Raw genomic sequence first — 26,217 nt, forward strand, 5'->3', positions numbered from 1 at the left:
GTCTCTCTACCTCTCTTTTGATTACTGTTTTCATGATATACCTTTTTCCATTCTTTTACCTTCAGCCTATTTGGGGTTTTGATTCTAAAGTGTGTTTCTTGGCGATAGCATACAGTTGGATCATTTACTTTACCCAGTCTGCCAATTTCTGCCTTTTGGTTGAAGTATTTAATCCATCTATGTTTAATATAATTACCATTGAGGTAAGATTTATCTGCTATTTTGGTATTTTTTTCTATATGCCTCATGTTTTTTTCTGTTCCTCACTTCTCCATTACTGCCTTCTTTGAAGTCAAATAGATATTTGCTAGTGTATCATTTTGATTCCTTTCTTCTTTTTTTACTATATGTTATTTTAGTTATTTTCTTGTGATTGCTGAGAGGATTACAATTATCGTCTTAAAACAATCTAGTTAGAACTAGTGCTAACTTAATTTCAGCTCTATACAGAACCTTTGCTCCTATATAACTATTTCTTCTCACCTGTTTGTTCTATTGCTGACTATAAAGTACATGTTTACACATTGTATATCCTTTAACAAAGATTTATAATTACTGCTTTATGCAACTGTCATTTAAAGCAGATGGTAGAATGAAGGAGTTGCATAGAAAAACATATATTTATGCTGTGTTTTATGTTTTCCTATACAGATTTCTTTACTGGTGCTCTGTTTTTCCTTATGTGGATTTGAGATACTGTCTAGTGTGCTTTCATTTCAGCTTGAAAAACTCCCTTTAGCAATTTTTGTGGGAAAGGTATGGTGTTAAAGAACTCCCTCAGCTTTTGTTGGTATGGGAATTTCTTAACATCTCCCTCATTTTTGAAGGGCAGTTTTGCCAGATATAGAATTTTTAGTTGACAGTATGTTTCTTTTAACATTTTATATATGTCATCCCACTGCCTTCTGGCCTCCATGGTTTCTGATGAAAAATCAACTGTGAATCTAATTAAGGATCCCTTGTATGTGACAAGTCACTTCTCTCTCGGTGCTTTCAAGATTCTCTCTTTGGCCTTCACATGTGTCTTGCTATAAGTCTCTTTGAGTTTACCTTATTTGGAATTCATCGAGCTTCTTGGATTTGTACATTTGTATCGTTTTCAGTTATTATTTCTTTAAAATGTTTTCTGGTCCTTTCTCTCTCTCTCTCTCTTCTCTGTCTGGAACACCCATAATGTGTATGTTGTACTATTTGATGGCTTTCCACAGGTCCCTTGGGCTCTATTCACATTTCTTCATTCTTTTTTCTTTCTGCCTCTCAGATTAAACAGTTTCAATTGTCCTACCTTCAAGCCTGCTGATTCTTTCTTCTGCCTTCCTAAATCTGCTGTTGAATGCCACTTGTGAGTTTTTCATTTCATTTATACTTTTCAGCTCAAGAATTTCTTGCTGATTTCTTTTTTATAATTTCTATCTCTTTGTTGATAGACTCATTTTGTTCACACAGTGTTTTTCTTATTTCTCATATTTATTTGTCCTTTTTTTCCTTTAGCTATCTGAGCATATTTAAGATAGATGTTTTAAAGACTTTTTTCAGGAGGTATTAATATGATGTCTGGGCTTCCTCAAGGATGGAAAGAAACAAATCCATTTAAAGGATTTAAATGTATCTGTTTCTTTGTATGTCTTGGGGTTTGGTTTTTTTTTATTATTATTGTTGTTGAAACACTTTGTTGTTGGTGGCAGTGGTTGCTGTTGTTGTCACTGTTATTAAATGCTGTAGCAGTCCATTGGTTTAGGTACTTTTCCAAACTATTTTTCCAAGGACTGTATCCCTTTTCATGTCTCTGTTTCCTAACATCATGTTCAGCTAATGTTTTGACAGAGATTTTCTTCAATACCAGGAGATTTTACAAGCAAACCAGAAAAAGAGAAAACACAAAACCAAAGAAGCAAACACCTTTCCCAGTCTTTGCAAAGTGGCTCTGATGGAGCACTTCATCAACAATTATCAAGTCTCCCATTGAGACTAAGATTAAGCTTGAGGTGAAAGTTTAGGGTTTTCTATGGTCTTTTCTGAGCATGCATCTCACCCTAATTATGTATGTGGCTTTCTAAATTCATCCACACACAGGTACTTTTGAGTATCCTAAGTTCCCAAGGAATCTCCCACAGCTTTTGCACCTAGGTGTTAGGCAGTCTATTGTATGCCTCAATCAGTATGCATCTGCCCTAGGCCTCTATAGTTTGTCAGACTCCCTGACGGTATCTTCAAGCAATGCCCATCACTTTTCCAGCTTATGTTCTGAGTTAGGCAAAACAGAGCTCAGAGTCTTGTGTCAATCCTTCAGTGAGCCCACAGACAAATCAGAGCAAACGCAATAATTTACAGTTTCCACAACTCTTAGTGCTGGTTCTAAGAGTTTCTGCTTGTTTTCAACGTTTCTGGGGGTCGAATAAGAGCTTGGAACTGCTCACTTTGCCATTTTGCCGTCACTATTCCTCTGCAGTAAGTCATTGCTTTGGGGATTATTTTGTATCTAAAGATAAATTAGGGGGAAACTGTCATCTTAATTATGTTGTTTTCCAATCCATGAACATTGAAGGCTCTCTACTTATCTAAATCTTCTTTAAGTTCTCTCAGCAATATTTTGTGTTGTTCAATTACGAGTCTTGTACTTCTTTTATTAAATTTAATCCTAAAAATGTGATTCTTCTTAATGATTTTGTGAAACAGTTTTCTTAATTTTATTTTCAGATTATTCATTATGAACATATAAAGACAATTAGTTTTTGTATGTTGATTTATAAAACTGTCTTTATTCACAGACATGATTATTTACTTAGAAAATCCCCCACAAAAAAATCTACAAACAAAAAAGTTGCTATACTTAATAAGTTACTTTAGCAAGTTTGCAGAACACAAGATCAATGTACAAAAATCAATCCTGTTTTATGTACCAACATTGAACAAATGTAAATTGATGTTTTAAAACAACACCAAAAAATGAGTCACTTGGAGATAAATCTTACAAAATATGTCCAACACCTATCCACTGAAAACTATAAAATTTTGCTTAGAGAAATTAAATAATACCTAAACAAATGGAAAGATAAGCCATGTTCCTAGAGCAGAAGATTCAATATTTGAAACCAAAAATAAAATTCTAAGCCCCTCAACCAACTAATGGGAATCCTCCCCTTGGCCAAGGGAGTTTCAAAGAAACCTAAACAATCAGTTCAAGCCATGATGGGAAAGGTGGGTGGGAGGCGTTAGATATGCCTCATTATAATCTCCTCCCGTTGGAATTCAGGCACAGCTGATTAGCATTAACATTTAAAACAGAGACATTAAAACTGATGAAGCAGACTCTTTGTAGCAATAAGATACCAAATTCCAACCTCACCCTAATATAGCATCACATGACAGACAGCAGACCCTAAAAGAAATGTATTTTGCCCCAAAATATATTTCTTTGACACATTTTTAATGGCCCTACAAAGCTGTCTCTTGTGGGGGCAATCTACATTCTGTAGAGAACCGCCTTCCCTTTCTGATCCTGAAGAGATGAGCTGAGAGTCTAGCACCTTTTAAAGGTCTAAACAGGAGACATTTGCCATCTATTGCATCTAAAGGTGGCCACCTATGAGATTTCATCTACTTAAAAAGAACTTTGGTCTCCACAACCTTATCCTAACCCGGACATTCCTTTCTATTGATTCCATGGCTTTAGATAATAACTTAATTCTTTCAACCAATTGCCAATCAAAAAATCTTTTAATCTACCTACAACCTGTAAACCCCCATTTCAAGTTGTCCCACCTTTCTGGATCAAACCAATGTGTACCTTACATGTATTGATTGATGTCTGCCTGTAACTTTTGTCTCCGTAAAATGTGTAAAATCAAGCTGTAACCTCGGACCTCCTGGGGTTGTGCCCACAGGCCATGGTCCCCACATTTAGCTCAGAATAAATCTCTTCAAATATTTTACAGTGTTTGACTTTTTTCATCAATATTATTATTAAGGTGTCAACTCTCCATAAATTCATCTTATAGACTCAATGCCATTCCAATAAAAATCCTACCAGGATCTTGTCTTTCTCTTTCTTTGTTAATCTAGCTAGGAGTCTATCAATCTTAGTTATTTTTTTGAAGGACAAACTTGGTTTCATTGATCGTTTGTATGGATTTTTGCATCTCGATTTTATTAAGTTCTTCTCTAATTATTTCTTTGGATTGGTTTGTTCCTTTCTCTCTAGTTCCTTTAGGTGTAAAGTTAGATTGTTAATTTGGGACCTTTCTAACTTCTTGATGAAGGCATTTAGGGCTACAATCTTTCTTCCTAATGCTGCATCTCAGAGATTTCTGAAGATTATGTCCTTATTTTCATTAATTTTAAATAACCATTTTTTATTTCTACCTTAATTTTTATGTTCACTCAGGACTTATTCAGGAGTAAGTTGTTTAATTTCCATGTATTTTTGTAGTTTTCCAAGACCTTATTGGTATTTATTTCTATTTTCATTGCACTATGGTCTCAGAATGTGCTTGGTATGATTTCAATTTCTTTTGAATTTATTGAAACTTGCTTTATGACTGAGAATGTGGTCAATCTTAGAATATGTTCCATATGCAGATGGGAAGAATGTATGTTCTGTGGTTGTTGGAGTGTTCTGCAGATGTCTATTAGGTCCAATTGGTCAAGTGTTGAGTTTAAGTCCAGAGTTTTTTGGTTAGTTTTTTGACTTGGTGATCTATCTAACACTGTCAATAGGGTGTTGAAATCTCCCACTATTATTGTGTGGTACTGTAAGTCTTTTTGCAGCTCAAGAAGTTGTTTTATGAATCTGGGTGCTACACGGTTGGGTGCACAAATATTTAGGATAGTTAAGGTTTCTGGTTGGATTGTATCCTTACTATGTTATGCCCTTCATTGTCCTTCTTAATTTTTATTGGTTTAAAGACTGTTTTATCTGATGTAGGAATAGAGACTCCTGCTCTTTTTTATTTTCCATTTGCATGGTAGATTTTACTCCACCCTTTTATTTTGAGCCTGTGGGTGTCATTACATGTGAGAAAGAGAAGATCCAAATAAGCACAATCAGAAATGACAAAGATGACATTACAACTGATCCCACAGGATTATAAAAGATCTTCAGAGACGAGTATGAATAACTCTATGTACACAAATTATAAAATCTAGAGGAAATGGATAAATTCCTGGAAGCACACAATCTCCCAAGACTGAATTAGGAAGAGATTGAAAACCTGAATAAACCAGTATCAACATCTGAAAGAACCTATCAACCAAAAAAAGCCCTGGGCCAGATGGATTCATAGCCAAATTCTACCAGAAGTACAAAGAAGAACTGATATCAATACTACTTAAACTATTCCAAAAAATCAAGAAGGAGGGTCTCTGCCCCAACTCACTCTATTAAGCCAGCATCAGCCTGATACCAAAATCTGGCAGAGACACAATGAAAAGAGAAAACTTCAGAACAATATCCCTCATGAACATAGATGCAGAAGTCCTCGACAAAATACTAGCAAATAAAATCAAGTAGCACATCGGAAAGTTAATATGCCACAATCAAGTAGCCTTTATTCCTGTGATGCAAGACTGTTTCAATGTACACAAATCAATAAATGTGTTTCACCACATAAACAGAATCAAAAGCAAAACTGTATGATCATCTCAATAGATGCAGAAAAAGCTTTGGATAAAATCCAACAGCCCCTCATGATAAAAATCCTCAACAGACTAGGCACTGAAGGAATGTACCTCATAATACTGAGAGCCATCTATGACAAACCTACAGCCAGCATCATACTGAATGGGCAAAAGCTCAAACCATTCCCCTTGAGAGCTGGAACAAGACAAGGATGCACATTTTCACCACTCCTATTCAACAGAGTACTAGAAATTCTAGCCAAAGTAGTCAGGCAAGAGGAAGAAGTGATAGCCATCCAAACAAGAAAAGAGGAAGTCAAGCTATCTCTCTTCACGGACAATATGATCCTATACTTAGAAAATCCTAAAGACTCCTAGAATTGATAAATGACTTTAGTAAAATTTCAAGATACAAAATCAAATGTACAAAAATCAACAGCATTTCTATACAGCAATAAAGTCCAAATGGGAGTGAAATGAAGAACACAATCCCACTTACACTAGCCACAAAGAAAATGAAATACCTAGGAATACAGCTAACCAAGGAGTTGAAAGATTTCTATAAGCACTACAAAACATTGCTGAAGGAAATCAGAGGTGACGCAAATAAATAGAAAAACATTTCATGCTCATGGACTGGAATAATCAATATCATAAAAATGTCCATACTGCCCAAAGCAATGTACAGATTCAATGCTATTCCTATCAAACTACCAACATTCTTTACAGATTCAGAAAAAACACTATTCTAAAATCCATATGGAACCAAAAAAAGAGACCAAATTGCCAAAGCAATCTTAAAGCAAAAAGAACACAGCTGGAGGCATCACGTTACCCAACTTCAAACTACACAATAGAGCCACAGAAACCAAACAGCTTGGTACTGGCACAAAAACAGACACACAGACCACTGGAACAGAACAGAAAACTCATAAATAAAACCTGACACCTACATCTATCTGATCTTTGACATGGCCAATATAAACAAACAATGAGGAGAGGACTCCCTGTTCAATAAATGGTGCTGGGATAACTGGCTAGCCATATGCAGAAGATTGAAGCTGGACCCCTACCTTTCACCATATGTAAAAAGTAACGCAAAATAGATTAAAGATTTAAATATAAGACCTCAAACTATAGAAATCCTGGAAGACAACTTAGGAAATACTCTTCTTGACATCAGCCTTGGCAAATAATTTTTGGCTAAGTCCCCAAGAGCAATTGCAACAAAAATTGACAAGTGGGACCTAATTAAACTCAAGAGCTTCTGCACAGCAAAATGAACTATCAACAGGGTAAACAGACAACCTACACAATGAGAGAAGATACTTACAAACTATGCATCTGACAAAGGCCTAATATCCGGAATCTATTAGGAACTTAAACAAATCAACAAGCAAAAAACAAGTAACCCCGGCCGGGCACAGTGGCTCACGCCTGTAATCCCAGCACTTTGGGAGGCCGAAGCGGGCGGATCACCAGGTCAGGAGGTGGAGACCATCCTGGCTAACACGGTGAAACCCCGTCTCTACTAAAAATACAAAAAAATTAGCTGGGCTGGGTCTTCTCAGGCAGGGCAGAGTGTTGAATCTGGGCTGTCATCTCCACCACACTGACTATTAGAATATAGTGGAGGAGGCCGGGTGCGGTGGCTTACGCCTGTAATCCCAGCACTTTGGGGGGCCGAGGCGGGAGGATCACACGGTCAGGAGATCAAGACCATCCTGGCTAACACGGTGAAACCCCATCTCTACTAAAAATACAAAAAAATTAGCTGGGCGTGGTGGCGGGTGCCTGTAGTCCCAGCTACTCGGAAGGCTGAGGTAGGAGAATGGCGTGAACCTGGAAGGCGGAGCTTGCAGTGAGCTGAGATCGCATCACTGCACTCTAGCCTGGGCGACAGAGCAAGATTCCATCTCAAAAAAAAAAAAAAAAAACAAGTAACCCCATTAAAAAATGGCAAAGGACGTGAACAGATACTTCTCAAAAGAAGACATACAAGTGGTGAACAAACATGAAAAAGCGCTCAGCATCACTAATCACCAGAGAGATGCAAATCAAAACCACAATGAGATACCATCTCACACCAGTCAGAATGGCTATTATTTTAAAAATAAAAAAACAACAGATGCTGGTGAGGCTACAGAGAAAAGGGAATCCTTATGCACTGCTGGTGGGAATGCAAATTAGCCCAGCTACTGTGGAAAGCAGTCTGGAGATTTCTTAAAGAACTTAAAACAGAGCTACCATTAAACCCAGCAATCCCGTTATTGGGTAGATATGCAAAAGAAAAATCATTCTACCAAAAATTCATGCACTCATATGTTCATCACTGCACTATTCATAATAACAAAGACATGGAACCAACCCAGGTGTCCATCAATGCTAGACTGGATAAAGAAAATGTGGTTCATATACATCATGGAATACTATGCAGCCATAAAAAAGAGTAAAATCTGCAGGGCACGGTGGCTCACACCTGTAATCCCAGCACTTTGGGAGGCGGAGGTGGGCAGATCACCTGAGGTCAGGAGTTTGAGACCAGCCTGGCCAACACGGTGAAACCCCGTCTCTATTAAAAACACAAAAATTAGCTGGGCGTGGTGGCAAGCAACTATAATCCCAGCTGCTTGGGAGGCTGAGGCGAGATAATCGCTTGAACCCAGGAGGTGGAGGTTGCAGTGAGCAAAGATTGTGCCACTGCACTCCAACCTGGGCAACAAGAGCGAAACTCCATCTCAAAAAAAAAGAATGAAATCATCTCCTTTGCAGTAACATAGATGGAGCTGGAAGCTATAACCCTGAACAAATTAATGCAGGAACAGAAAACCAAATACCTCATGTTCTTACTTATAAATGGGAGTTATGCATTGAGCACACATGGACATGAGTGTAGGAACAATAGACACTGTGGAATACTAGAGGATGGAGGAAGGGGGAGTGGGTTAAAAAAATAAAAAACTACTTATCAGGTACTAGACTCATGACCTAGGTGACGGGATCCATACTCCAAACCTCAACATCACATAATATTCTCATGTAACAAATCTGCACATGGGTACCCCCATATCTAAAATAAACGTTGAATTTTAAATTTTTACACACACTGTATGATTTCATGTATATAACATTATCAAAATGGCAAAATTCTAGAGATGAAAAACAGATCAGTGATTTCCAGGGGTTAAAGATGGCAGGGGGAGGGGTATGTAACTTAAGGGTTTGTGTGAGGGATTTCTGTATGGAATCTGAGATTACGATGGAATAGGTCTATATCTTGATTATAGTAGGGGTTACATAAAGCTACCCAAGTGATAAAATGACACAGACAGACAGACACACACACACACACACACACACACACACAGAGAGTACAAAAAAAAAAACCCCAGCAGGAATGTTACGTAATGATTTAACGTAACATTACGTTACGTTACGTTTGTATCAACATTTGTTGATACAAAATGATGATAGAATTTATATGGGAAGGCAAGTGGCATCGAATAGCCAAAGCAATCTTGAGAAAGAACCACGTTAGAGGACTCACATCATTTGATTTCAGAACTCTTCATAAAGATTCAAGATAGTGTGATATTCATGACATGATAATCACATAGATGGATGGAACAGAATAGAGATTTCAGGGGGCCAGGCACGGTAGCTCACGCCTGTAATCCCAGCACTTCGGGAGGCCGAGGCGGGTGGATCATTTGAGGACAGGAGTTTGAAACCAGCTGGCCAACATAGTGAAACCCCGTCTCTACTAAAAATACAAAAAAAATGGCCGGGCGCGGTGGCTCACGCCTGTAATCCCGGCACTTTGGGAGGCGGAGGCGGGCGGATCACGAGGTCAGGAGATCGAGACCATCTGGCGAACACAGTGAAACCCCGTCTCTACTAAAAATACAAAAAATTAGCCGGGCGTGGTGGCGGGCGCCCGTAGTCCCAGCTAATCGGGAGGCTGAGGCAGGAGAATGGCGTGAACCCGGGAAGCGGAGCTTGCAGTGAGCCGAGATCACGCCACTGCACTCCAGCCTGGGCAACAGAGCGAGACTCCGTCTCAAAAAAAAAAAAATACAAAAAAATTAGCTGGGCACGGTGGTGGGCACCTATAATCCCAGCTACTTGGGAGGCTGAGGCAGGAGAATCGCTTGAACCCAGAAGGCAGAGGTTGCAGTAAGCCGAGATAACACCACGGCACTCCAGTTGGGCACAGAGCGAGACTCCGTCTCAAAAAAGAATAGAGAGTTCAGAAATAAATCAACAGATAAATGGACAATGTATTTTTGACAAAGATACAAGGCAATTTAATGGACAAAGGAGTCTTTTCAACAAACGGTGCTGGAACAATTGGACATCTATAAGCAAAATATAAATAAACCCAGCAGCATATGCAAAAATTCACTCAAAATGGATTATATGCCTAAATGTAAAACCTAAAACTACAACATTTCTAAAAGAACAAATGAGAAAATCTTTTTGATCTTGGGTTAAGCAAAGATTTCTTAGATACAACACCAAAAGTATACTCCATAAAAGAACAATTGATAAATTGGACAACATCAAAATTAAAAATTTCTGCTCTCCAAAAGAAATGAAAAAATAATAATGCAAAGACAAGCACAAACTGTCAGAAAATAATTGGGAAAAATGCATTTTATAAAAAAAAAGTTGTGTTGAGAATATATAATGAATCACAAACCCCATAATAGGAAAACAAGCAGACCTCACTCTCCAAATATATAAAACTATAATAAGGTGCCTCTAAATACTTATTAAAATGGCTAAAATTAAAAGTACAGTCAATATTAAGTGCTGACAATGACGCAGAGGACTGGAGCTCTCATGCATTGCTGGTGAAAATGCAAAATGGTACAGCTTCCTTGGAAAGCAATTTGGCCATTGCTTAGACAGTTAAACATATATTTATCAAATAACTCAGCAATCTCATTCTTAGGCATTTATCCAAGGGAAATTAAAATTTACATTCACATAAAAACCTGTATGCCAATGCTTATACTGGTTTTATTCATAATTACCAAAACTTGGGAACAATCCAAGTGCCCTTCAAGAGGAGAATGAATAAACAAAGTGTGATATGTCCACACAACTCCACTCAGCAATTAAAAGAAACACAACTTGGATGAAGCTCAAATGCATTATACAAAGTAAAAGAGCCAAACTCAATGGTTCCATTTATTTGACATGCTTGAAACAGGCAAAAATGTAAAAACAGAAAACAGATTGATGGTTAACAAGTGTTGACGGGAAAAGGAAGCAGCCAAAGGAGTTTTTGTGGGGTGATAGAAATATTCCAGATCTTGATTTGCTGACCATTACACAATTGTATGCATTTGTCAAAACTCATAGATCTACTCACCATTTCTGGTGAAATTATACCTCAATTAAAAATACATAAAATAATAGCTTTGAGCAATCTGCAACAGCACTGATAGTGTTTACAACATATTGTTACATTTAGGAAACTACAAAGCAAGAGATACACTCTGAGCACAATCATGTAAAAGCTTGTATTACATATAGGAGAGACCAGAAGGGAACACAGATGAATGCAAGCAGACAGTAACGATTGTGTTAGAGGCACGACGTAACGATTGTGTTAGAGGCACGATGTAACGATTGTGTTAGAGGCACGACGTAACGATTGTGTTAGAGGCACGACGTAACGATTGTGTTAGAGGCACGACGTAACGATTGTGTTAGAGGCACGATGTAACGATTGTGTTAGAGGCACGACGTTGTGTTCGCCCTTCGACCTCCAAACTTTCAGCAATGTATTTATTTTCACTTGATAATGAAATACAGTGACCAATCCATGACAGACGTAAACGCTGCCTTAAATAATTTATCTTCATTATTTTTAACACATTCTCTCTAATTTGCTTCCCTGTCCAATCTGCCATCAAATATATTCCTGCTAAGTGGAAGACCAAAAGGTAATTAGCTAATTTTGAAAGGGCAAATTTTAAGGTCAATTAATTCCTGATTTGTGAAAACAATTAGAAAAAATTAATTACATTTTCCACTGATTAGAAATAAACCTTCCCACACAATCTTGCCTTTAAAAAAAATAGATAATTTAAGTCTGTCAATCTGACAACCAATTGTATTTAAGTACATCTGTCATTCTTACATACTATTTTGAGATACAAAAAAAATTGATTCAAAATTTTCTGAGATTTAATTAGGCAAAGCGAATGGGAAAGAGAGAGTGGAGAGAATGAGGAAGTCTGTGTGTCACTCTGTGCTTAATTTTTTTTTTTTTTTTTGAGACAGAGTTTCACACTTGTTGCCCAGGCTGCAGTGCAATGGTGAGATCTCAGCTTACTGCAACCTCAGCCTTCCAGGTACAAGCAATTCTCCTGCCTGAGCCTCCAGAGTAGCTGGGATTATAGGCATGTGCCACCAGGCCCGGATAATTTTGTATTTTTAGTAGAGATGGGGTTTCTCCATGTTGGTCAGGCTGGTCTCGAACTCCTGACCTCAGGTGATCCACCTGCCTCAGCCTCCCAAAGTGCTGGTATTACAGGCATGAGCCACCGCACCCAGCCCTGTGCTTAGTTTTTTTATGAACAAAATTAGCATATTAGATTAAAAAATTCATCTTTAATTTGGCAATTTTGTTTGTTCCATGTCATTACGATTGTATGGACAAGACGTATTCCTCTTAACAAAAGGGTGGAAGTCCTCAGCTAGGACAGGGGAAACAGCCCTGAGGAATGTCCAGCAGCGTTCCAGGGCTGGACATACAGAGCAGGCGCAGGGTCCCAAAGACAAGGGTTGAGGTGCCCAGAGAATGAAGTCTGCTTTCTCCATATGTCTTTGTGGTTGGTTCCCTCTGTTATAGGACTACTACTATTAAAGGAGGGTAAAACTGTGACTCACGTCCCAATATAAAATGAATGCAGGTCAATATTTTGTTTAACTCATCAATTAGAAGAAACTGATAAGATGCAAAAAACCACACAAACATGGGCAATTAGAAATGCTGAATTGGGCGGAAGCGGTGGCTCATGCCTATAATCCCAGCACTTTCGGAGGCCGAGGCGGGTGGATCATGAGGTCAGGAGATCGAGACCATCCTGGCCAACATGGTGAAACCCCGTCTCTACTAAATATACAACAATTAGCCGGATGTGGTGGCGAGTGCCTGTAGTCCCAGCTACTCGAGAGGCTGAGGCAGGAGAATCGCCTGAACCTGGGAGGCAGAGGTTGCAGTGAGCCGAGATTGCACCACTGCACTCCAGCCTGGGTGACAACGTTGAACTTACAAATAAATACAAAACTGGACAATGCATTCCACGGACACAATCCAACTTTACTTCTAGGGAAAAGAGTTATTTGCATTATTGTCAGCTTTCTGATCAGTTGCAAACAGTGAAAGATGCAGATAACCTGGAAGGACTCCAGACCTCCCTTCACTTCCTATAAAAGACACCAATCATCTTTGTGTTCCATTTCCAACTTTTTCACAACAATTTCCTTCATCACTATTCATCTCTGGGGTTGGTGATGCCTGAGTGGCTCCCAGGAATTGGCCTGCTGCTACTCACACCCTCCAGCAATCCCATCTCTGAGTGTGGGCTGGACCTAGTAGTGACTGGCTTCTAACCAACAGAATACAGAAGAAGGGATGGTGTCACTCCATGATTAGGTCACAAAAGACTGTCGCTTGTGCCTGCCCAGATGGAGTGGGCCCCTGGAAATGAGCTGAGGTGGCCTCCAGTCAACAGCCGGCAAGGAACTGAGGCCATCCATCCAACAGCCCAGGAAGAACCACACCTGGCCAACAACCACACAGATGAGCTCAGAAGCAGACCTTGCTCCAGCTGAACACTGAGATGCTATGGCTAGAGCCATACATGACAACTTGTCCCAGCCTGTGAAGACCCTGAGCAGAGGACCTAGGTCAGCTGTGCCCAGATTTCTGACCCATGAAACTGAGAAAATAAATATGTACTCTTTTAAGCTGCTAAGTATGGGAGAAATTTGTTACCTGGCAATAGATCCTGAATTCACTCTTCCTTCCAGCTTTCTTTATATGTATATCCTGCCTTGTTTCACACAGATTTTAATCATTTTAAGAAAATACCTAGTAATCAGTTTGTGCACAGGTGATGTAACTGACCTAAGAAATTGCACCTGAGCTGCCTAGGAGCCAAAGGAAAAAGGGGACACGGCAGGCTACAGCCTCTGCCTGCTTCTCTCCTGCAGAAACAACAGAAAACCAGGCTACAAGGGGATGATTCCCTGAGAGCTAAAACATGGGCCAGTAGAGTCCCCCAAATTACCTTTTCAACACAGTCTGAAGCAATCTATTTGCAGCATCTCACAGTGTTCTTTCGTTCTGCTCATTCTCTTCACAACTGAACCCATAATAGATGAGTTTGACTTCATTGAGGCTAAGGGGTTTGCTGGTTTCCACATACCTGAGACTCCCACCTATGGTAGATTCAAAGACTTACGTATCTTTTCTCTGATAAGATTACTGGTTTTTTTTTTCATTTTCTGCCTATTTTCATGAAACAAGAAGGGCAAAATGTAATAAAACTCTTCAGTAACCTTTAGCCTGAGATGACAGTGCTGGGATACTGTGTACACGGCCACCAGGCGACACGGCCACACACCTGCCCAGGAGTGTGCTGTTTCAGGGGGCTCACCTAGGGCCATGTGGGCAACAGCCTGTGCCCTCCACACTCAGACATTCACACCAGTGAGCCCTTCCCCCGAGAGCCCTCACTGTGGGTGGGTTGGGCCAACACGCCATTCTCCTCATGGTGCTGAGAGCTGCCCCTTGAGGCTGCGGTTCCCTGTTGCTCCTCCTCCTGGGAGAAGCTCCGCATGGGAGGTGCTGCTCACTCATGAGGGCTCACGCCTGTGGACAAGGGTAGCACCTTCTGGCATCTCCACACTCAGCCTAGGTAGTTGCCAGTGCCATCCCGACACCCCCTCCCCGTGCCCTGCGCAGGCTGTGGGGTCAGGGCACCCTCACCCTCCCTTCACTGGACCACCACACCTGCCAGCTCCTGCCCCCATGTGCCTGCGCCTGTCAGCACCTCTCCACGCTCTCCTTCCTCCTCCACCTGGAATCCTGCCTGGCTGCCCAGGGCCTCCTGCCTGTGGAGCTCATGATAGGCCCCAGTCTGCCCCTGGTACACCATACATCGAAGCAAGAAGTGAGGTCAAAGAACTTGGAACATATGCAACATATGCTCTTCTGGTTTTCCCAATTCTTGTCTCACTGGAAGCTGAACATTACCTTCCATCACTCACATCCTGGCTGGGACAATCCTGCTGCCTCATCTGCCTCCCCATGCACAGGCCACACAGTCCTTCCGGCCATATTAGACACTTCCCAACAAAACACTCTTTAAAGAAAAGGAAAAGGCAAGCTTCTCGCTGGGAGAAGATCCTGCAACATGGGACCAGAGAAAGTTAATACTCAGACTATTCCATATGAATCTGGGGGGAACAGACACATTCAGTGTATAACAGAGAACATTTGCTGCAGGCTGTTTTTAATAGCACATACTGGGGGATGAGGAGCAGAAACTGAAAAGCCGCCAACAGGAGAACATGTATTAATGGTAGCATATTCACATAATGAAATTCTATGCAAGGAGTTCACACGAATGAACTAGAGCTACAGGCATCAGCACAGAGAAACCTCAAAACACGTTGCCAAAGAGAGCAACTCAAAGTTTCACCACTTGCAAAAGGACAGCATAGACTGTAAGTCAACAGAAACATTCAGTGAAAGCATGAGCACGCACGCTGGGGAGCTCCCCCTGGAGTGGGCAGGATGACAGCAGCAGCATGCACTATACCCGCATGCAATTCTGTGGTGCTTTGTTAAAGGCTGGAGAGACCAGCAGTACTGCAGGGGTCAGGGCTCTGGCTGTGGGAACGAGGATCCTCAGATCTGCCATGTAATCGATATGGCCCAACAAAGACAGGCAGAGACACCTACTCATAGGATGCTGCTTTTCTCATTACAAGGACATCTATGTGAACTGCAAATTATGGGTTTGCAGTATAAGCATTGACATGTAAAAACCATTCATTGTCTTTACATAAGTAAATATTTAAAGATGTATCAAATTTTTTCTTAAGGAATGAAATCATGTCTTTTGCAGCAACATGGATGTAGCTGGAGGCCATTATCCAAGCGAATTAACCCAGGAACAGGAAACCAAATACCACATATTCTCATGACAAGTGGGCGCTAACCCCCGAGTGCACATGGACATAAAGAAGGCAGCAGAGGACACTCGGACCACACAGGGGCGGGAGGAGGGAGGGTGGAAAAGTAACTATTGGGTACCATGCTGACTACCCGGGTGATCAGTCGTACCCCAAACCTCAGCATCACACAATATACCCAGGTAACAAACCTGCACATTTAACCCCTGAATCTAAAATAAAAGTTGAAATTATTTTTAAATTTCCTTTTATGTAAATTCTGACTTTTCTGACATGAAAAACAATACTGAGTTAATTCACTTGCTATATGTATAGAAATAAGGCATGCCCTAAGAGACATACGCTTTCCAAAATTGCAGAATAATTGCAATACTTTAAATAATATATTAACTGTTAAGTCTTCATGCTACAAACTCTTTTTTCTATTTTTATTATCTTTTGGAGCTAAATTAAGTTCATCATATTTTACAAATATCAGTCATCAAAAACTAAGCCAGGAAAGTGATCTAATGCTGGAAAAATTCTTGCAAAATTTCTGGAAATTTTTCCCACAACAAACGTGGGGGAACGATGCTCATGGAAACCCAATCTGTGTGAAGTCCACATTTACAAGATGGCACTATTTTAAACTCACCTCCCTTTTGTGAGGAATGAAGCAAACTCCTGGCCTGCAGGAGCACAGGAGCTCTGCCCGGCAGCCCCCCTGGGGCAGGAGTGCGAGGGGTCAGCCCCACCGGCTCCCCGAGGAAGCCTGCGCTTGCCGGCCGCAAGTTCAGCGAGTCCGGTGGGCACGGACGTCTGCAGGAGCTCCACCGCCGGCGCGCCAGGGTACCGCCTGCCGTCTCTGCCCTCCAGATGCATGCTCCACTGCCAGTCTTCTCTCTAGGGCAGCCAGAAAGAAACCACTCTTGATGAAAGGCACACTGAGACTAACGTTTGCACCTTGGGAGTCCGTACAATAGGAAGGTTGCTTCTACGGAGGCAGTCCCAGAGTTCCAGCATCCTAACCACGCAAGAGCATTTCACACTAGTGAGAAGTGAAGCCAGCTGGACTTCCTGGGTGGAGTGGGAACTTGCAGAACTTTTCTGTCTAGCTAAAGGATTGTAAATGCACCAATCAGCACTCTGTGTCTAGCTAAAGGATTGTAAATGCACCAATCAGCAATCTATAAAATGGACCAATCAGCACTCCGTACAGTGGACCAATCAGCACTCTGTAAAATGGACCAATCAGCAGGACGTGGGCGGGGACAAATAAGGGAATAAAAGGCTGGCCACCCCAACACGCTGGACTCCCCTACTAATTTGTGGATACTTTTGATGTTTCGCTTTTCACAGTAAACCTTGCTGCTGCTCACCCTTTGGGTTTGTGCCACCTTTAAGAGCTGTAACACTCACCGGGAAGGTTTGCAGCATCATTCTTGAAGTCAGTGAGACCAAGAACCCACCAGAAGGAACCAACTCCGGACACCCTAGCAGTGGCCTAAGTGTTCAGCAACAGAGAGCTAGTTAAGTAGATTGTGATGTGTGCACAGCATGAAATTCTGTGCTACATTTAAAATGATCTAAGAGATGGTTCTTGCTATTGGGAAATGCTATGGATGTGTAAAGAATAAGGACAAGTGGTACACTGTGATGTTTTTATTGAAATAAATATGTATAAATCACATACATAGAACAGAGGCCCAAAAGACACACCCTCCAAAACATGGCTACCTCTGGATGGCGAAAGTGCCCACGGGGGTCCTTTTTCTTTGGTTTTGTTTGATCTATGATTTTCACATTTTTTGCATTTAGCCAATTAATAGTATTCTGGTGAGAATATAATAATACCTACGATAAAAGTAAGAACTATTCCTATACTTCTAAAGTAATGCTGTCCTACTTTGGGACTTATATTTCAAACCACTCACCAGTTTATTTTTTGCATTTTCAAGCAGCCGACAGCACCAGAAATGACCTTTGGCCTTGCAGCCGCTTGGTTTGCTGTCCAGGGTTGCTGGGAAGCCAGGACTGACTGTGCACTTTGGCCATGCAGGATGTCTGGCACTGAGATGCAGAGGCACGTGCTGGGGCTGGAGTTAGCACAGCAGTGCATCACCACTCCTAATTGCCTGTTTCACATACAGTCTTCACAATGCCCCATGAGCACAGAATTCCAGTGGACCCAGGATGAAAGGAGTTTGCTGAGACTCAAAGCAAGTACAAGACGTGTGATGGCTACAGCTGAGTAAGCCAAGCACTGACAGCCCCAGACGCACACTTCCTGGTGGAGCCAGAACTTACTTCAAATATAGAAAAACATGACATTTGAAGAAACCTGAACGACCAAGGAAGTCCATATATCCTTCTCACCATTGTTATTTCCCTGCTTTAACCAACCGCTTATGCTGAGAGTGATCACTCACAAACCAGTAAGCCGAAGGCAGGCCATGTGAGCAGAATGTTCTTGTATCATAAAAGTGAGATGAAACAGTTGCATTGGTTTTAGACAGTGGCTCCACTGCCTGGTAAGAACAAAGTACAAATGTACACACCAGCTATAAAAAAGTTGTCTGATTTCACAAATTCCACACATGAGCTAAATGTTTCAATATTTGCATTTAAAACTGATGTGGCATCATATAAAGATGACTAGTAAAAGTAATGCTAACAATTTAAAATTTAAACTTTTTTATTTAGAATAATGACATTAAATACCAATTTAAAAGCACCATGACAAGCCAAGAGAGAGAGACTATGGAAGAAAGGAGAAAACTTTATCCTTACCATTAATGGCATTTTCCCTGGTTTTTGAACAAAGGGCCTCACAAATTATGTAACTCGTCCTGCTGAGACTTTAGAGGGGGTCCTCCTGCTCTCCATTGACAATTCCAGGGCGCCATTGCCCCTCCTAAAACACCCAGCTTCTTTAGAAGAACATGCCATTGGAATTGCCACAGACTGAATGTGTATGTGCCCTCCAACAAACTCAGAGGCTGAAACCCTGCCCTGTAATGGGATGGTATTCAGAGGTGGGGTCTCAGGGAGGTGACTGGGATTTGGAGAGGCCCTGAGGGTAGAGCTCTCATGAATCAGCTCCAGACCCTTCTGAGAGTCAGGGGAGAGCTCAGCTCCTCTCTCCACCATGTGTGGACACGGCGAGAAGATGCTGTCTGTGAACCAGGAGGTGTGCCTCCCCAGACACTGAATCTGTTGGTGCTGTGATCTGAGACTTCACAGCCTCCCAAACTGTGAGAAATTATGTTTGTGGCATAAGTCATCAGTTTATGATGTTTTGTTACAGCAGCATGAATGGACTCACACAGGAACATACCACCCACCCTTAGTGCAACAAATGTCCATTCTCTTTCAGGCCATGTCCCTTCTCCAAGACCTCACTCCCCTCTTTCCCAGTGGAGCCTCTCTGGTCAAGCAAACACCCTCCTCTTACTTGCCCCAACTCATTCTCTCAAACTTACCTGATAAACGAGTTTTTTATTGCTGCAAAACAAATCACCACAAAGTGTACCTGTTAAAAAGCACACACATGTATAATCTCAGAGTTTCTGTGGGTCAAAGCCAGGGTGGCTCAACTGGGTTGTCTGCTTGGGATCTCAAGGGGCCACTGGGCTGTGATCTCATCTGGAAGCTCAACTGGGGAAAAATCTGCTGCCAAGGTCACTCAGTGCAGACAGGATCCATGTCCTGGTGGCTGCATGACTCAGGGCTGCAGCTTCTTGCTGGCTGTGGGCCAGCAAGAAGTTTATGGTGTTTTGTTACAGGAGTCCCCCTCAGAGGCCCCCTTCACCCCAACAGGCTCCTGCATCCTCACCATGTGGGCTCCTCTAGTATGTCTGCTTGCCTTTTCAGGCAACAAGGAGCATCTGGAGAGCGAGCAGCAGTGAGGCAGAGTTTTATAGGCTATTACGTGTCAGGGGGACATCCACCGCTTTGCTGTATTCTGTCAGCTGGAGGTCAGTCCTGGGTCCTGCCTGCCTACACTCAAAGGGAGGGGACTAAACCAGGGTGTGAACACCAGGAGGTGGGGACCATGGGCCCCTAGAGTCTGCCACCTGTGGCCAAATCCCAACCCTGCTCAGCAGCTGAACATGGCTGTAGAAAACCTTCCTTGCTGCCTATGCCTGCAGATGACATCATATGAGGAACCCCAGCTGGGCCCCAGTACTGCCCAGCAATCCCACCGCACCTCCCCAAACAGTGTACGCGCCTGCTCTCCTCCACTCCCCACTTAAACCCCACACACCCTTCCCCCTTTCACTCCCAGCTGCTGCCTCTGCCTCTTCCTCCCTTCACTGCCTGAATCAGCCAGGGTCCAAGAAGGAAATAGAAGCTACTCTGAGAACTTCTAGAAGGAGCTGGAGCCCCAGAAGAGATGCCCCAAAGAAGAGTGGGGCATCCTCCCTCCCCTAATCTTCTAGAAGAGTCTCCTATTGGCTGAACTCAAGCCAGAGCCCAAGGTGGAGTCAGACACTGGGATTCAGAACACAGTAGGGCAAGAGTGAGGAATGTCTCCAAGAGCAAAACGTCCCAGAATGGCTGTGCTGGCAAAACTAGAAGCAATGAGAATAAAAGCCCAGCCTCTCAAGGACACACTTGTCTACAGCCCTGCCAGGTACAGTGGAGCCCACCTGCTCCCACCCCCGCCCAGACTGCACTGTTGCATTCCTCCCCATCCCAAACCTCACAAGCTGGCATGCAAACATACTGTCCTATCTGCCAACACTAAAAATATACAGCTCAGGACTGGTGCTTTCAGGAAGACAGAGAAGACCTACTTTTCCCTGTTCTTCCTGCTAAGTACAACTAAAAACCTGATGTTTAGAACAAAAAGCCCCAAAGAAGCCTGCCCCCAGCCAAAGGACCAGGAAATGAGTAGCCTAGCAAGACAGAAAGCTTTTAGACAATATCTGTTCTACTGCAGCCTAATACTGCAGACCCACATCCACTCAGGAGAGCAAAGGCTGAGTGGGCACCCTCCAAAGGCTATTACACAGTGCCTGGCCCCCAGTCCTCACAGGGATGCTTCGCAAAAGGCTGAGTAGGGAGTTTGGACATTCACCGTTGCTGAGTGCTAGGGAGTTCCACCTCCTCCCTACACACTCCTCCCCCAATGGCTTAAATGGGGACCACCATGTGAGGAGCCTGGACTTCATCCCTGCCCTGCAGTAAAAGGGACCCCTCTCCTTCCTTGCTGACATGGTCTCAGAGGAGGCCAAATGGAGAGTCAGGGCATTCACTTCTGCTCAGCAGTAATGAGGCCACCCCCCAATGGTGTCACTAGAGGTCAGTAATGAGCAGTAATGAGGTGTCCCACCCCACTCAGCCAGGGTGATATCAGCAGAGTCCTAGTGAGAGGCAGAGGTCCCACAACCACCCAGCAATAAGGTGGAATCCTTCCCCATCTTGGGGAACCTGAACTTCTAACCCTATCTGGCATCAATGAGACAGTGTCGGGCCCTTCTGCTGGAGTGGTGTCAAAGGAAGGCACCTAAACAGAAGGTTTAAGTGGTGATTAGAGTCTTATGTAATACTCAAAATATGCAGGTTTCACTCAAAACCACCTGTCATAGTGATAACCAGGAAAATCTCAACTTGAAGGAAAATAGATGATGACACCAAGATGATGGAGATGTTAGAATTATCTGAAAAAATATTTTTAAATCAGCCAAAATAAAAATGTTTCAAAGAGAAATAAACACATTTGAAACAAATGAAACACAGAAAGTCTCAGCAAATAAGACTCAAATGAAACTGAAAACACAATAGCAAAATTCAAAATGCAAAAATGAACTCAACAGTAAAATGGAGGGGACAGAGAAAAGAATCAATAAGTGGAAGATAGAACAATAGAAATTACTCAACCTGAACAATAGAGAAAATATAGTCTAAAACAATTTATCAGAACCTCAGAGACCTATGGGACCATAACAAAAGACCTAACTTTCATATAATCCAAATGCCAGAAGAAGATGATGAAGAGTATGTAGCTTAAAAAGTATTTGAAGATCTCATGGCTGAAAACTTCCTAAATGTGGCAAAAGACATAAACCTACAGATTTGAGAAGCTGAGCAAACCCCAAACAAGATAATCCCAAAGAAATCCACACCAACATATATAGTGGGCAAAATTTTAAAAACTAAAAGCGAAGAAAAAAGTCTTAAAGAGAGAAATTAAAATGTCCCTACAGGGAAAAAACAATTCAGATGACAGAAACCATGGTGGCCAGAAGAAAGTGACATAACATTTTTCAAGTAATGAGAGGAAGTAACAGTCAAGCCAGAAGCCTATATCCAGTGAAAGAAAAATCAAGATGTTTTCAAAGAAAACTAAAAATTTATTGCCAGCAGACCTACCCTGAAAGAATGGCTAAAGGAAGTTCTCTAAACAGAAAGGGAAAATGAAAGAATACATTTTAGAACATCAGGAAGGTAAAAGAATATAGGTAAGGAGAGGCATGGTGGCTCACACCTATAATCCTGGCACTCTGGGAAGCCAAGGCAGGCAGATTCATTGAGCCCAGGAGTTTGAGACCAGCCTGGGCAACATGGCAAAATCCCATCTCTATTAAAAACACAAAAACTTAGCCAGGCATGGTGGTGCATGCCTATAGTCCCAGCTACTCAGGAGGCTGTGGTAGGAGAATCACCTGAGCCAGGGAAGTCGAGGCTTCAGTGAGTCAGGATTGTGCCACTGCACTCAAGCCTGGGTGACAGAGTGAGACCCTATCTCAAAAAATAATAATAAAATAAAAAGTAAGTCCAGGCTGGGCACAGTGGCTCACAACCTGTAATCCCAGCACTTTGGGAGGCCGAGGTGGGTGGATCACCTGAGGTCAGGAGTTTGCCACCAGCCTAGCCAACATAGTGAAACCCCATCTCTATTAAAAATACAAAAATTAGCCAGGCATGGGGGCAGACACCTGTAATCCTAGCTACTTGGGAGGCTGAGGCAGGATAATCATTTGAACCCAGAAGGCAGAGATTGCAGTGAGCTGAGACTGCACATTGCACTCCAGCCTGGGCAGCGAAAGCGAAACTGCATCTCAAAGGAAAAAAAAAAAGTTAAGTCCAAGCAAGATTCTTAACAGATGCATCATGTGCTGTTTTCATTCAGAGAATGCAAGTGCTTAATGGAAATAATTCTGTCATCTACTGTTGATAGCATGCTATTGAATAACATTTATACGTAGGTAAATATGTTTTCCCTCTCCTCTTGATTTTCCTAAATTCTGTTGAATGTTTGAAGCAAAAATTGTAACACTCCTTGATGTGTTTATTAATGTATGCAGAGGGAATCGTCAAGACAATTCTGTAACAAATGAGAGAGGTAAAGGATGTAAAAGGAGGTATGTTTTCTTGATTTTACTCAAACTGATAAAATGATGGCATCAGTAGACTGTGACAAGTAACATGTATATATACTTTAATACCTAGAACAACAACTTTAAAAGAGATACACCAAGAAACATTATAGATAAATTATCGGGGGAAATTCACCCCCGATATTTCATGCAGGTTCTTTTCTATTTTCCCTAAGTGTCAGCCGGTCTGAGAAATAAAGGGAAATAGTACAAAAGAGAGAAATTTTAAAGCTGGGCATCCAGGAGAGACATCACATGTCGGTAGGTTCCGTGATGCCCCCTGAGCCATAAAACCAGCAAGTTTTTGTTAGTGATTTTCAAAAGGGGAGGGAGTACATGAATAGGGTGTGGGTCACAGAGATCGCGTGCTTCAGAAGGTAATAAAATATCACAAGGGAAATGGAGGCAGGGCGAGATCACAGGACCAGGGCAAAATTAAAATTGCTAATGAAGTTTCAGGCACATGTTGTCTTTGATGACATCTTATCAGGAGACAGGGTTTGAGAGCAGACAATCGGTCTGACCAAAATTTATTAGGTGGGAATTTCCTCATCCTAATAAGCCTGGGAGCACTACGGGAGACCAGGGCTTATTTCATCCCTCATCAACAACCGTAAAAGACAGACATCCCCAAAGTGGCCATTCCAGAGGCCTCCCCTTAGGGACACATTCTCTTTCTCAGGGATGTTCCCTGCTGAGAAAAAAAATTCAGTGATATTTCTCCTATTTGCTTTTGAAAGAAGAGAAATATGGCTCTGTTCCTCCCGGCCCACAGGCCACCAGACTTTAAGGTTATCTCCTTTGCTCCCTGAACATTGCTGTTATCCTGTTCTTTTTTCAAGGTGCCCAGATTTCATATTGTTTAAACAATTTGGGCAGTTAACGCAATCATCACAGGGTCCTGAGGTGACATTCATCCTCAGCTTACAAAGATGATGAGATTAACAGATTAAAGACAGGCATAGGAAATCACAAGGGTATTGACTGGGGAAGTGATAGGTGTCCATGAAATCTTCACAATTTATGTTCAGAGATTGCAGTAAAGACAGGTGTAAGAAAATATAAAAGTATTAATTTGGGGAACTAATAAATGTCCATGAAATCTTCACAATTTATGTTCTTCTACCATGGCTTCAGCCGGTCCCTCCATTCGGGGTCCCTGACTTCCCGCAACAACAAATCAAAATGGAATTCTAAAAAAATGTTCAATTTACCCATAGCCCTAACATATCAGAAAAAAATGCATTACATGTAAATGGTCTGAATACATCAACTAAAAGACGGATTGGCAGAGTGAATTTAAAAATATGACTCAACTATGCAAGGTCTATAAGAAATTTACTTCTAAAATAACAGTATATGGGTTCACATGGACATAAAGATGGGAACAACAGACACTGGGGACTACTGGAGCAGGGAAAGAGGGTGGAGGTCAAGGCTTGAAAAACTACTTATTGAGGACTGTGCTCACTACCTGGGTGACAGGTTCAGTGGTACACCAAACCTCAGTGTCACACAACATGCCTTTGTAACAACCTGCACATGTAGCCCCAAATCTAAAATAAAAGTTGAAAAATAAAATTAAATAACAATATAGGTAGGGTGCAAGTAAAAGGATGGAAAAAGATATATCATTCAAGCATCAATCCAAAGAAAGTAGGAGCAGTTATATTCACGTAATATATGCTAAACTTCAAGGCAAAGAAAATTACCAGGCACAGAGAGAGACATCTTGTAGTGATAAAAAGGTCACTTTACCAAGAAGACATAGAAATCCTAAACACATATGCACAAAACAACAGAGCTGCAAAATATCTAACACAAAAACTAATAGAACTAAAAGGAGAAAGACACATTTATAGTACAGTTTTATAGTTAGAGACTTAAACATTTATCTCTCAGCAATTAATAGAACTAGACAGAAAATCAGTGCAGTTATAGAAGAACTGAACAACACCATCAACCAATAGAATATAATCAATATTTATGGAACACTCCATCCAACAACAGCAGAATATTCTTACAAAGTGCCTACAGAACATACACCAAGATAGACTACACTTTGGACCATAAACCAAACCTCAACAAATTTAAAAGAATTGAAATCACACAGAGTATTCTGTAGCCACAATGCAATCAAATCAGAAATAAGTAACAAAAAGAGAGGAGGAAAATCTGCACACTTGGAAATTAAACATACTTCCAAATAATCCAGGATTCAAAAAGAAAGTCTCAAGGGAAATCAGAATTATATTGAACTGAATGAAAGTGAAAATACAACATATCAAAATTGGCAGAACACAGCTAAATCAGTGATGGGAGGAAATTTACAGCATAAATGCTAGTATCAAAAGGAGAGCAAGTCTCAAAAATAATATAAGCTCTCATCTCAAGAACCTAGAAAAAGAAGAGGAAAATAAACCCAAAGCAAGCAGAAATGAGAAATAATGAAGCTGAGATTAAAAATCAATGAAATAGAAAACAAATCAACAAAAACAGTAGAAAAAAATCAATGAAACCAAGAGCTACTTCTTTGAAAATATCAACGGAATTAACAATCCTCTAGCAAGACTGGCAAAGAAAAAAAACAGAATGACAGTTATTAATGTCAGGAATGAAACAGGAAATACCATTACAGACCCTGAAGACATCAAAGAATAATAATGGTATATCAGATTGCCATTTTACAACTTTACATACATAACTTGGAAAACTTAGTGATTCCTCAAAAAGCACAAATTACTATAACTCACCCAATATAAAATGGGTAATTTCAATAGCTTTATAATTTCTATTAAGTAAATTAAATTTGAATTTTTACAAAAGAAATCTCTAGGGTCAGATGGTTTCACTAGAGAATTCTACCAAACATTTAAATTAACACCAATTCTATACAATCTCTTCCAGAAAATAGAAAATGAGGTATACCTCATCAGTGAGTTTTATGAAGACAATATTACCCTGATACCAAAATCAGATACAATACAAAGAAAAAATACTACAGGCCAATATC

The 26,217-nt window shown here is 41.2% G+C and overlaps 1 protein-coding gene across 6 annotated transcripts in view; it reads right to left on the reverse strand.

Annotated features, from left to right (window-relative positions):
• The window catches only part of OCA2 (OCA2 melanosomal transmembrane protein), a 342,139-nt gene that overhangs the window by 307,519 nt on the left and 8,403 nt on the right, over nucleotides 1-26,217 (reverse strand). For all 6 annotated transcript variants that reach the window (XR_010130936.1, XR_010130935.1, XM_004055869.5 and 3 more), the window contains exon 2: nucleotides 16,475-16,722. Coding sequence is in view for 4 of the 6 variants with exons in the window: in XM_004055869.5 (XP_004055917.5) it covers nucleotides 16,475-16,701 (227 nt within the window). In the remaining 2 variants the exon portion in view is untranslated. The remainder of the gene's footprint in view (nucleotides 1-16,474; nucleotides 16,723-26,217) is intronic.

Source organism: Gorilla gorilla, chromosome 16, assembly GCF_029281585.2.
Source record: "Gorilla gorilla gorilla isolate KB3781 chromosome 16, NHGRI_mGorGor1-v2.1_pri, whole genome shotgun sequence".
NCBI classification, from domain to species: Eukaryota; Metazoa; Chordata; class Mammalia; order Primates; family Hominidae; genus Gorilla; species Gorilla gorilla.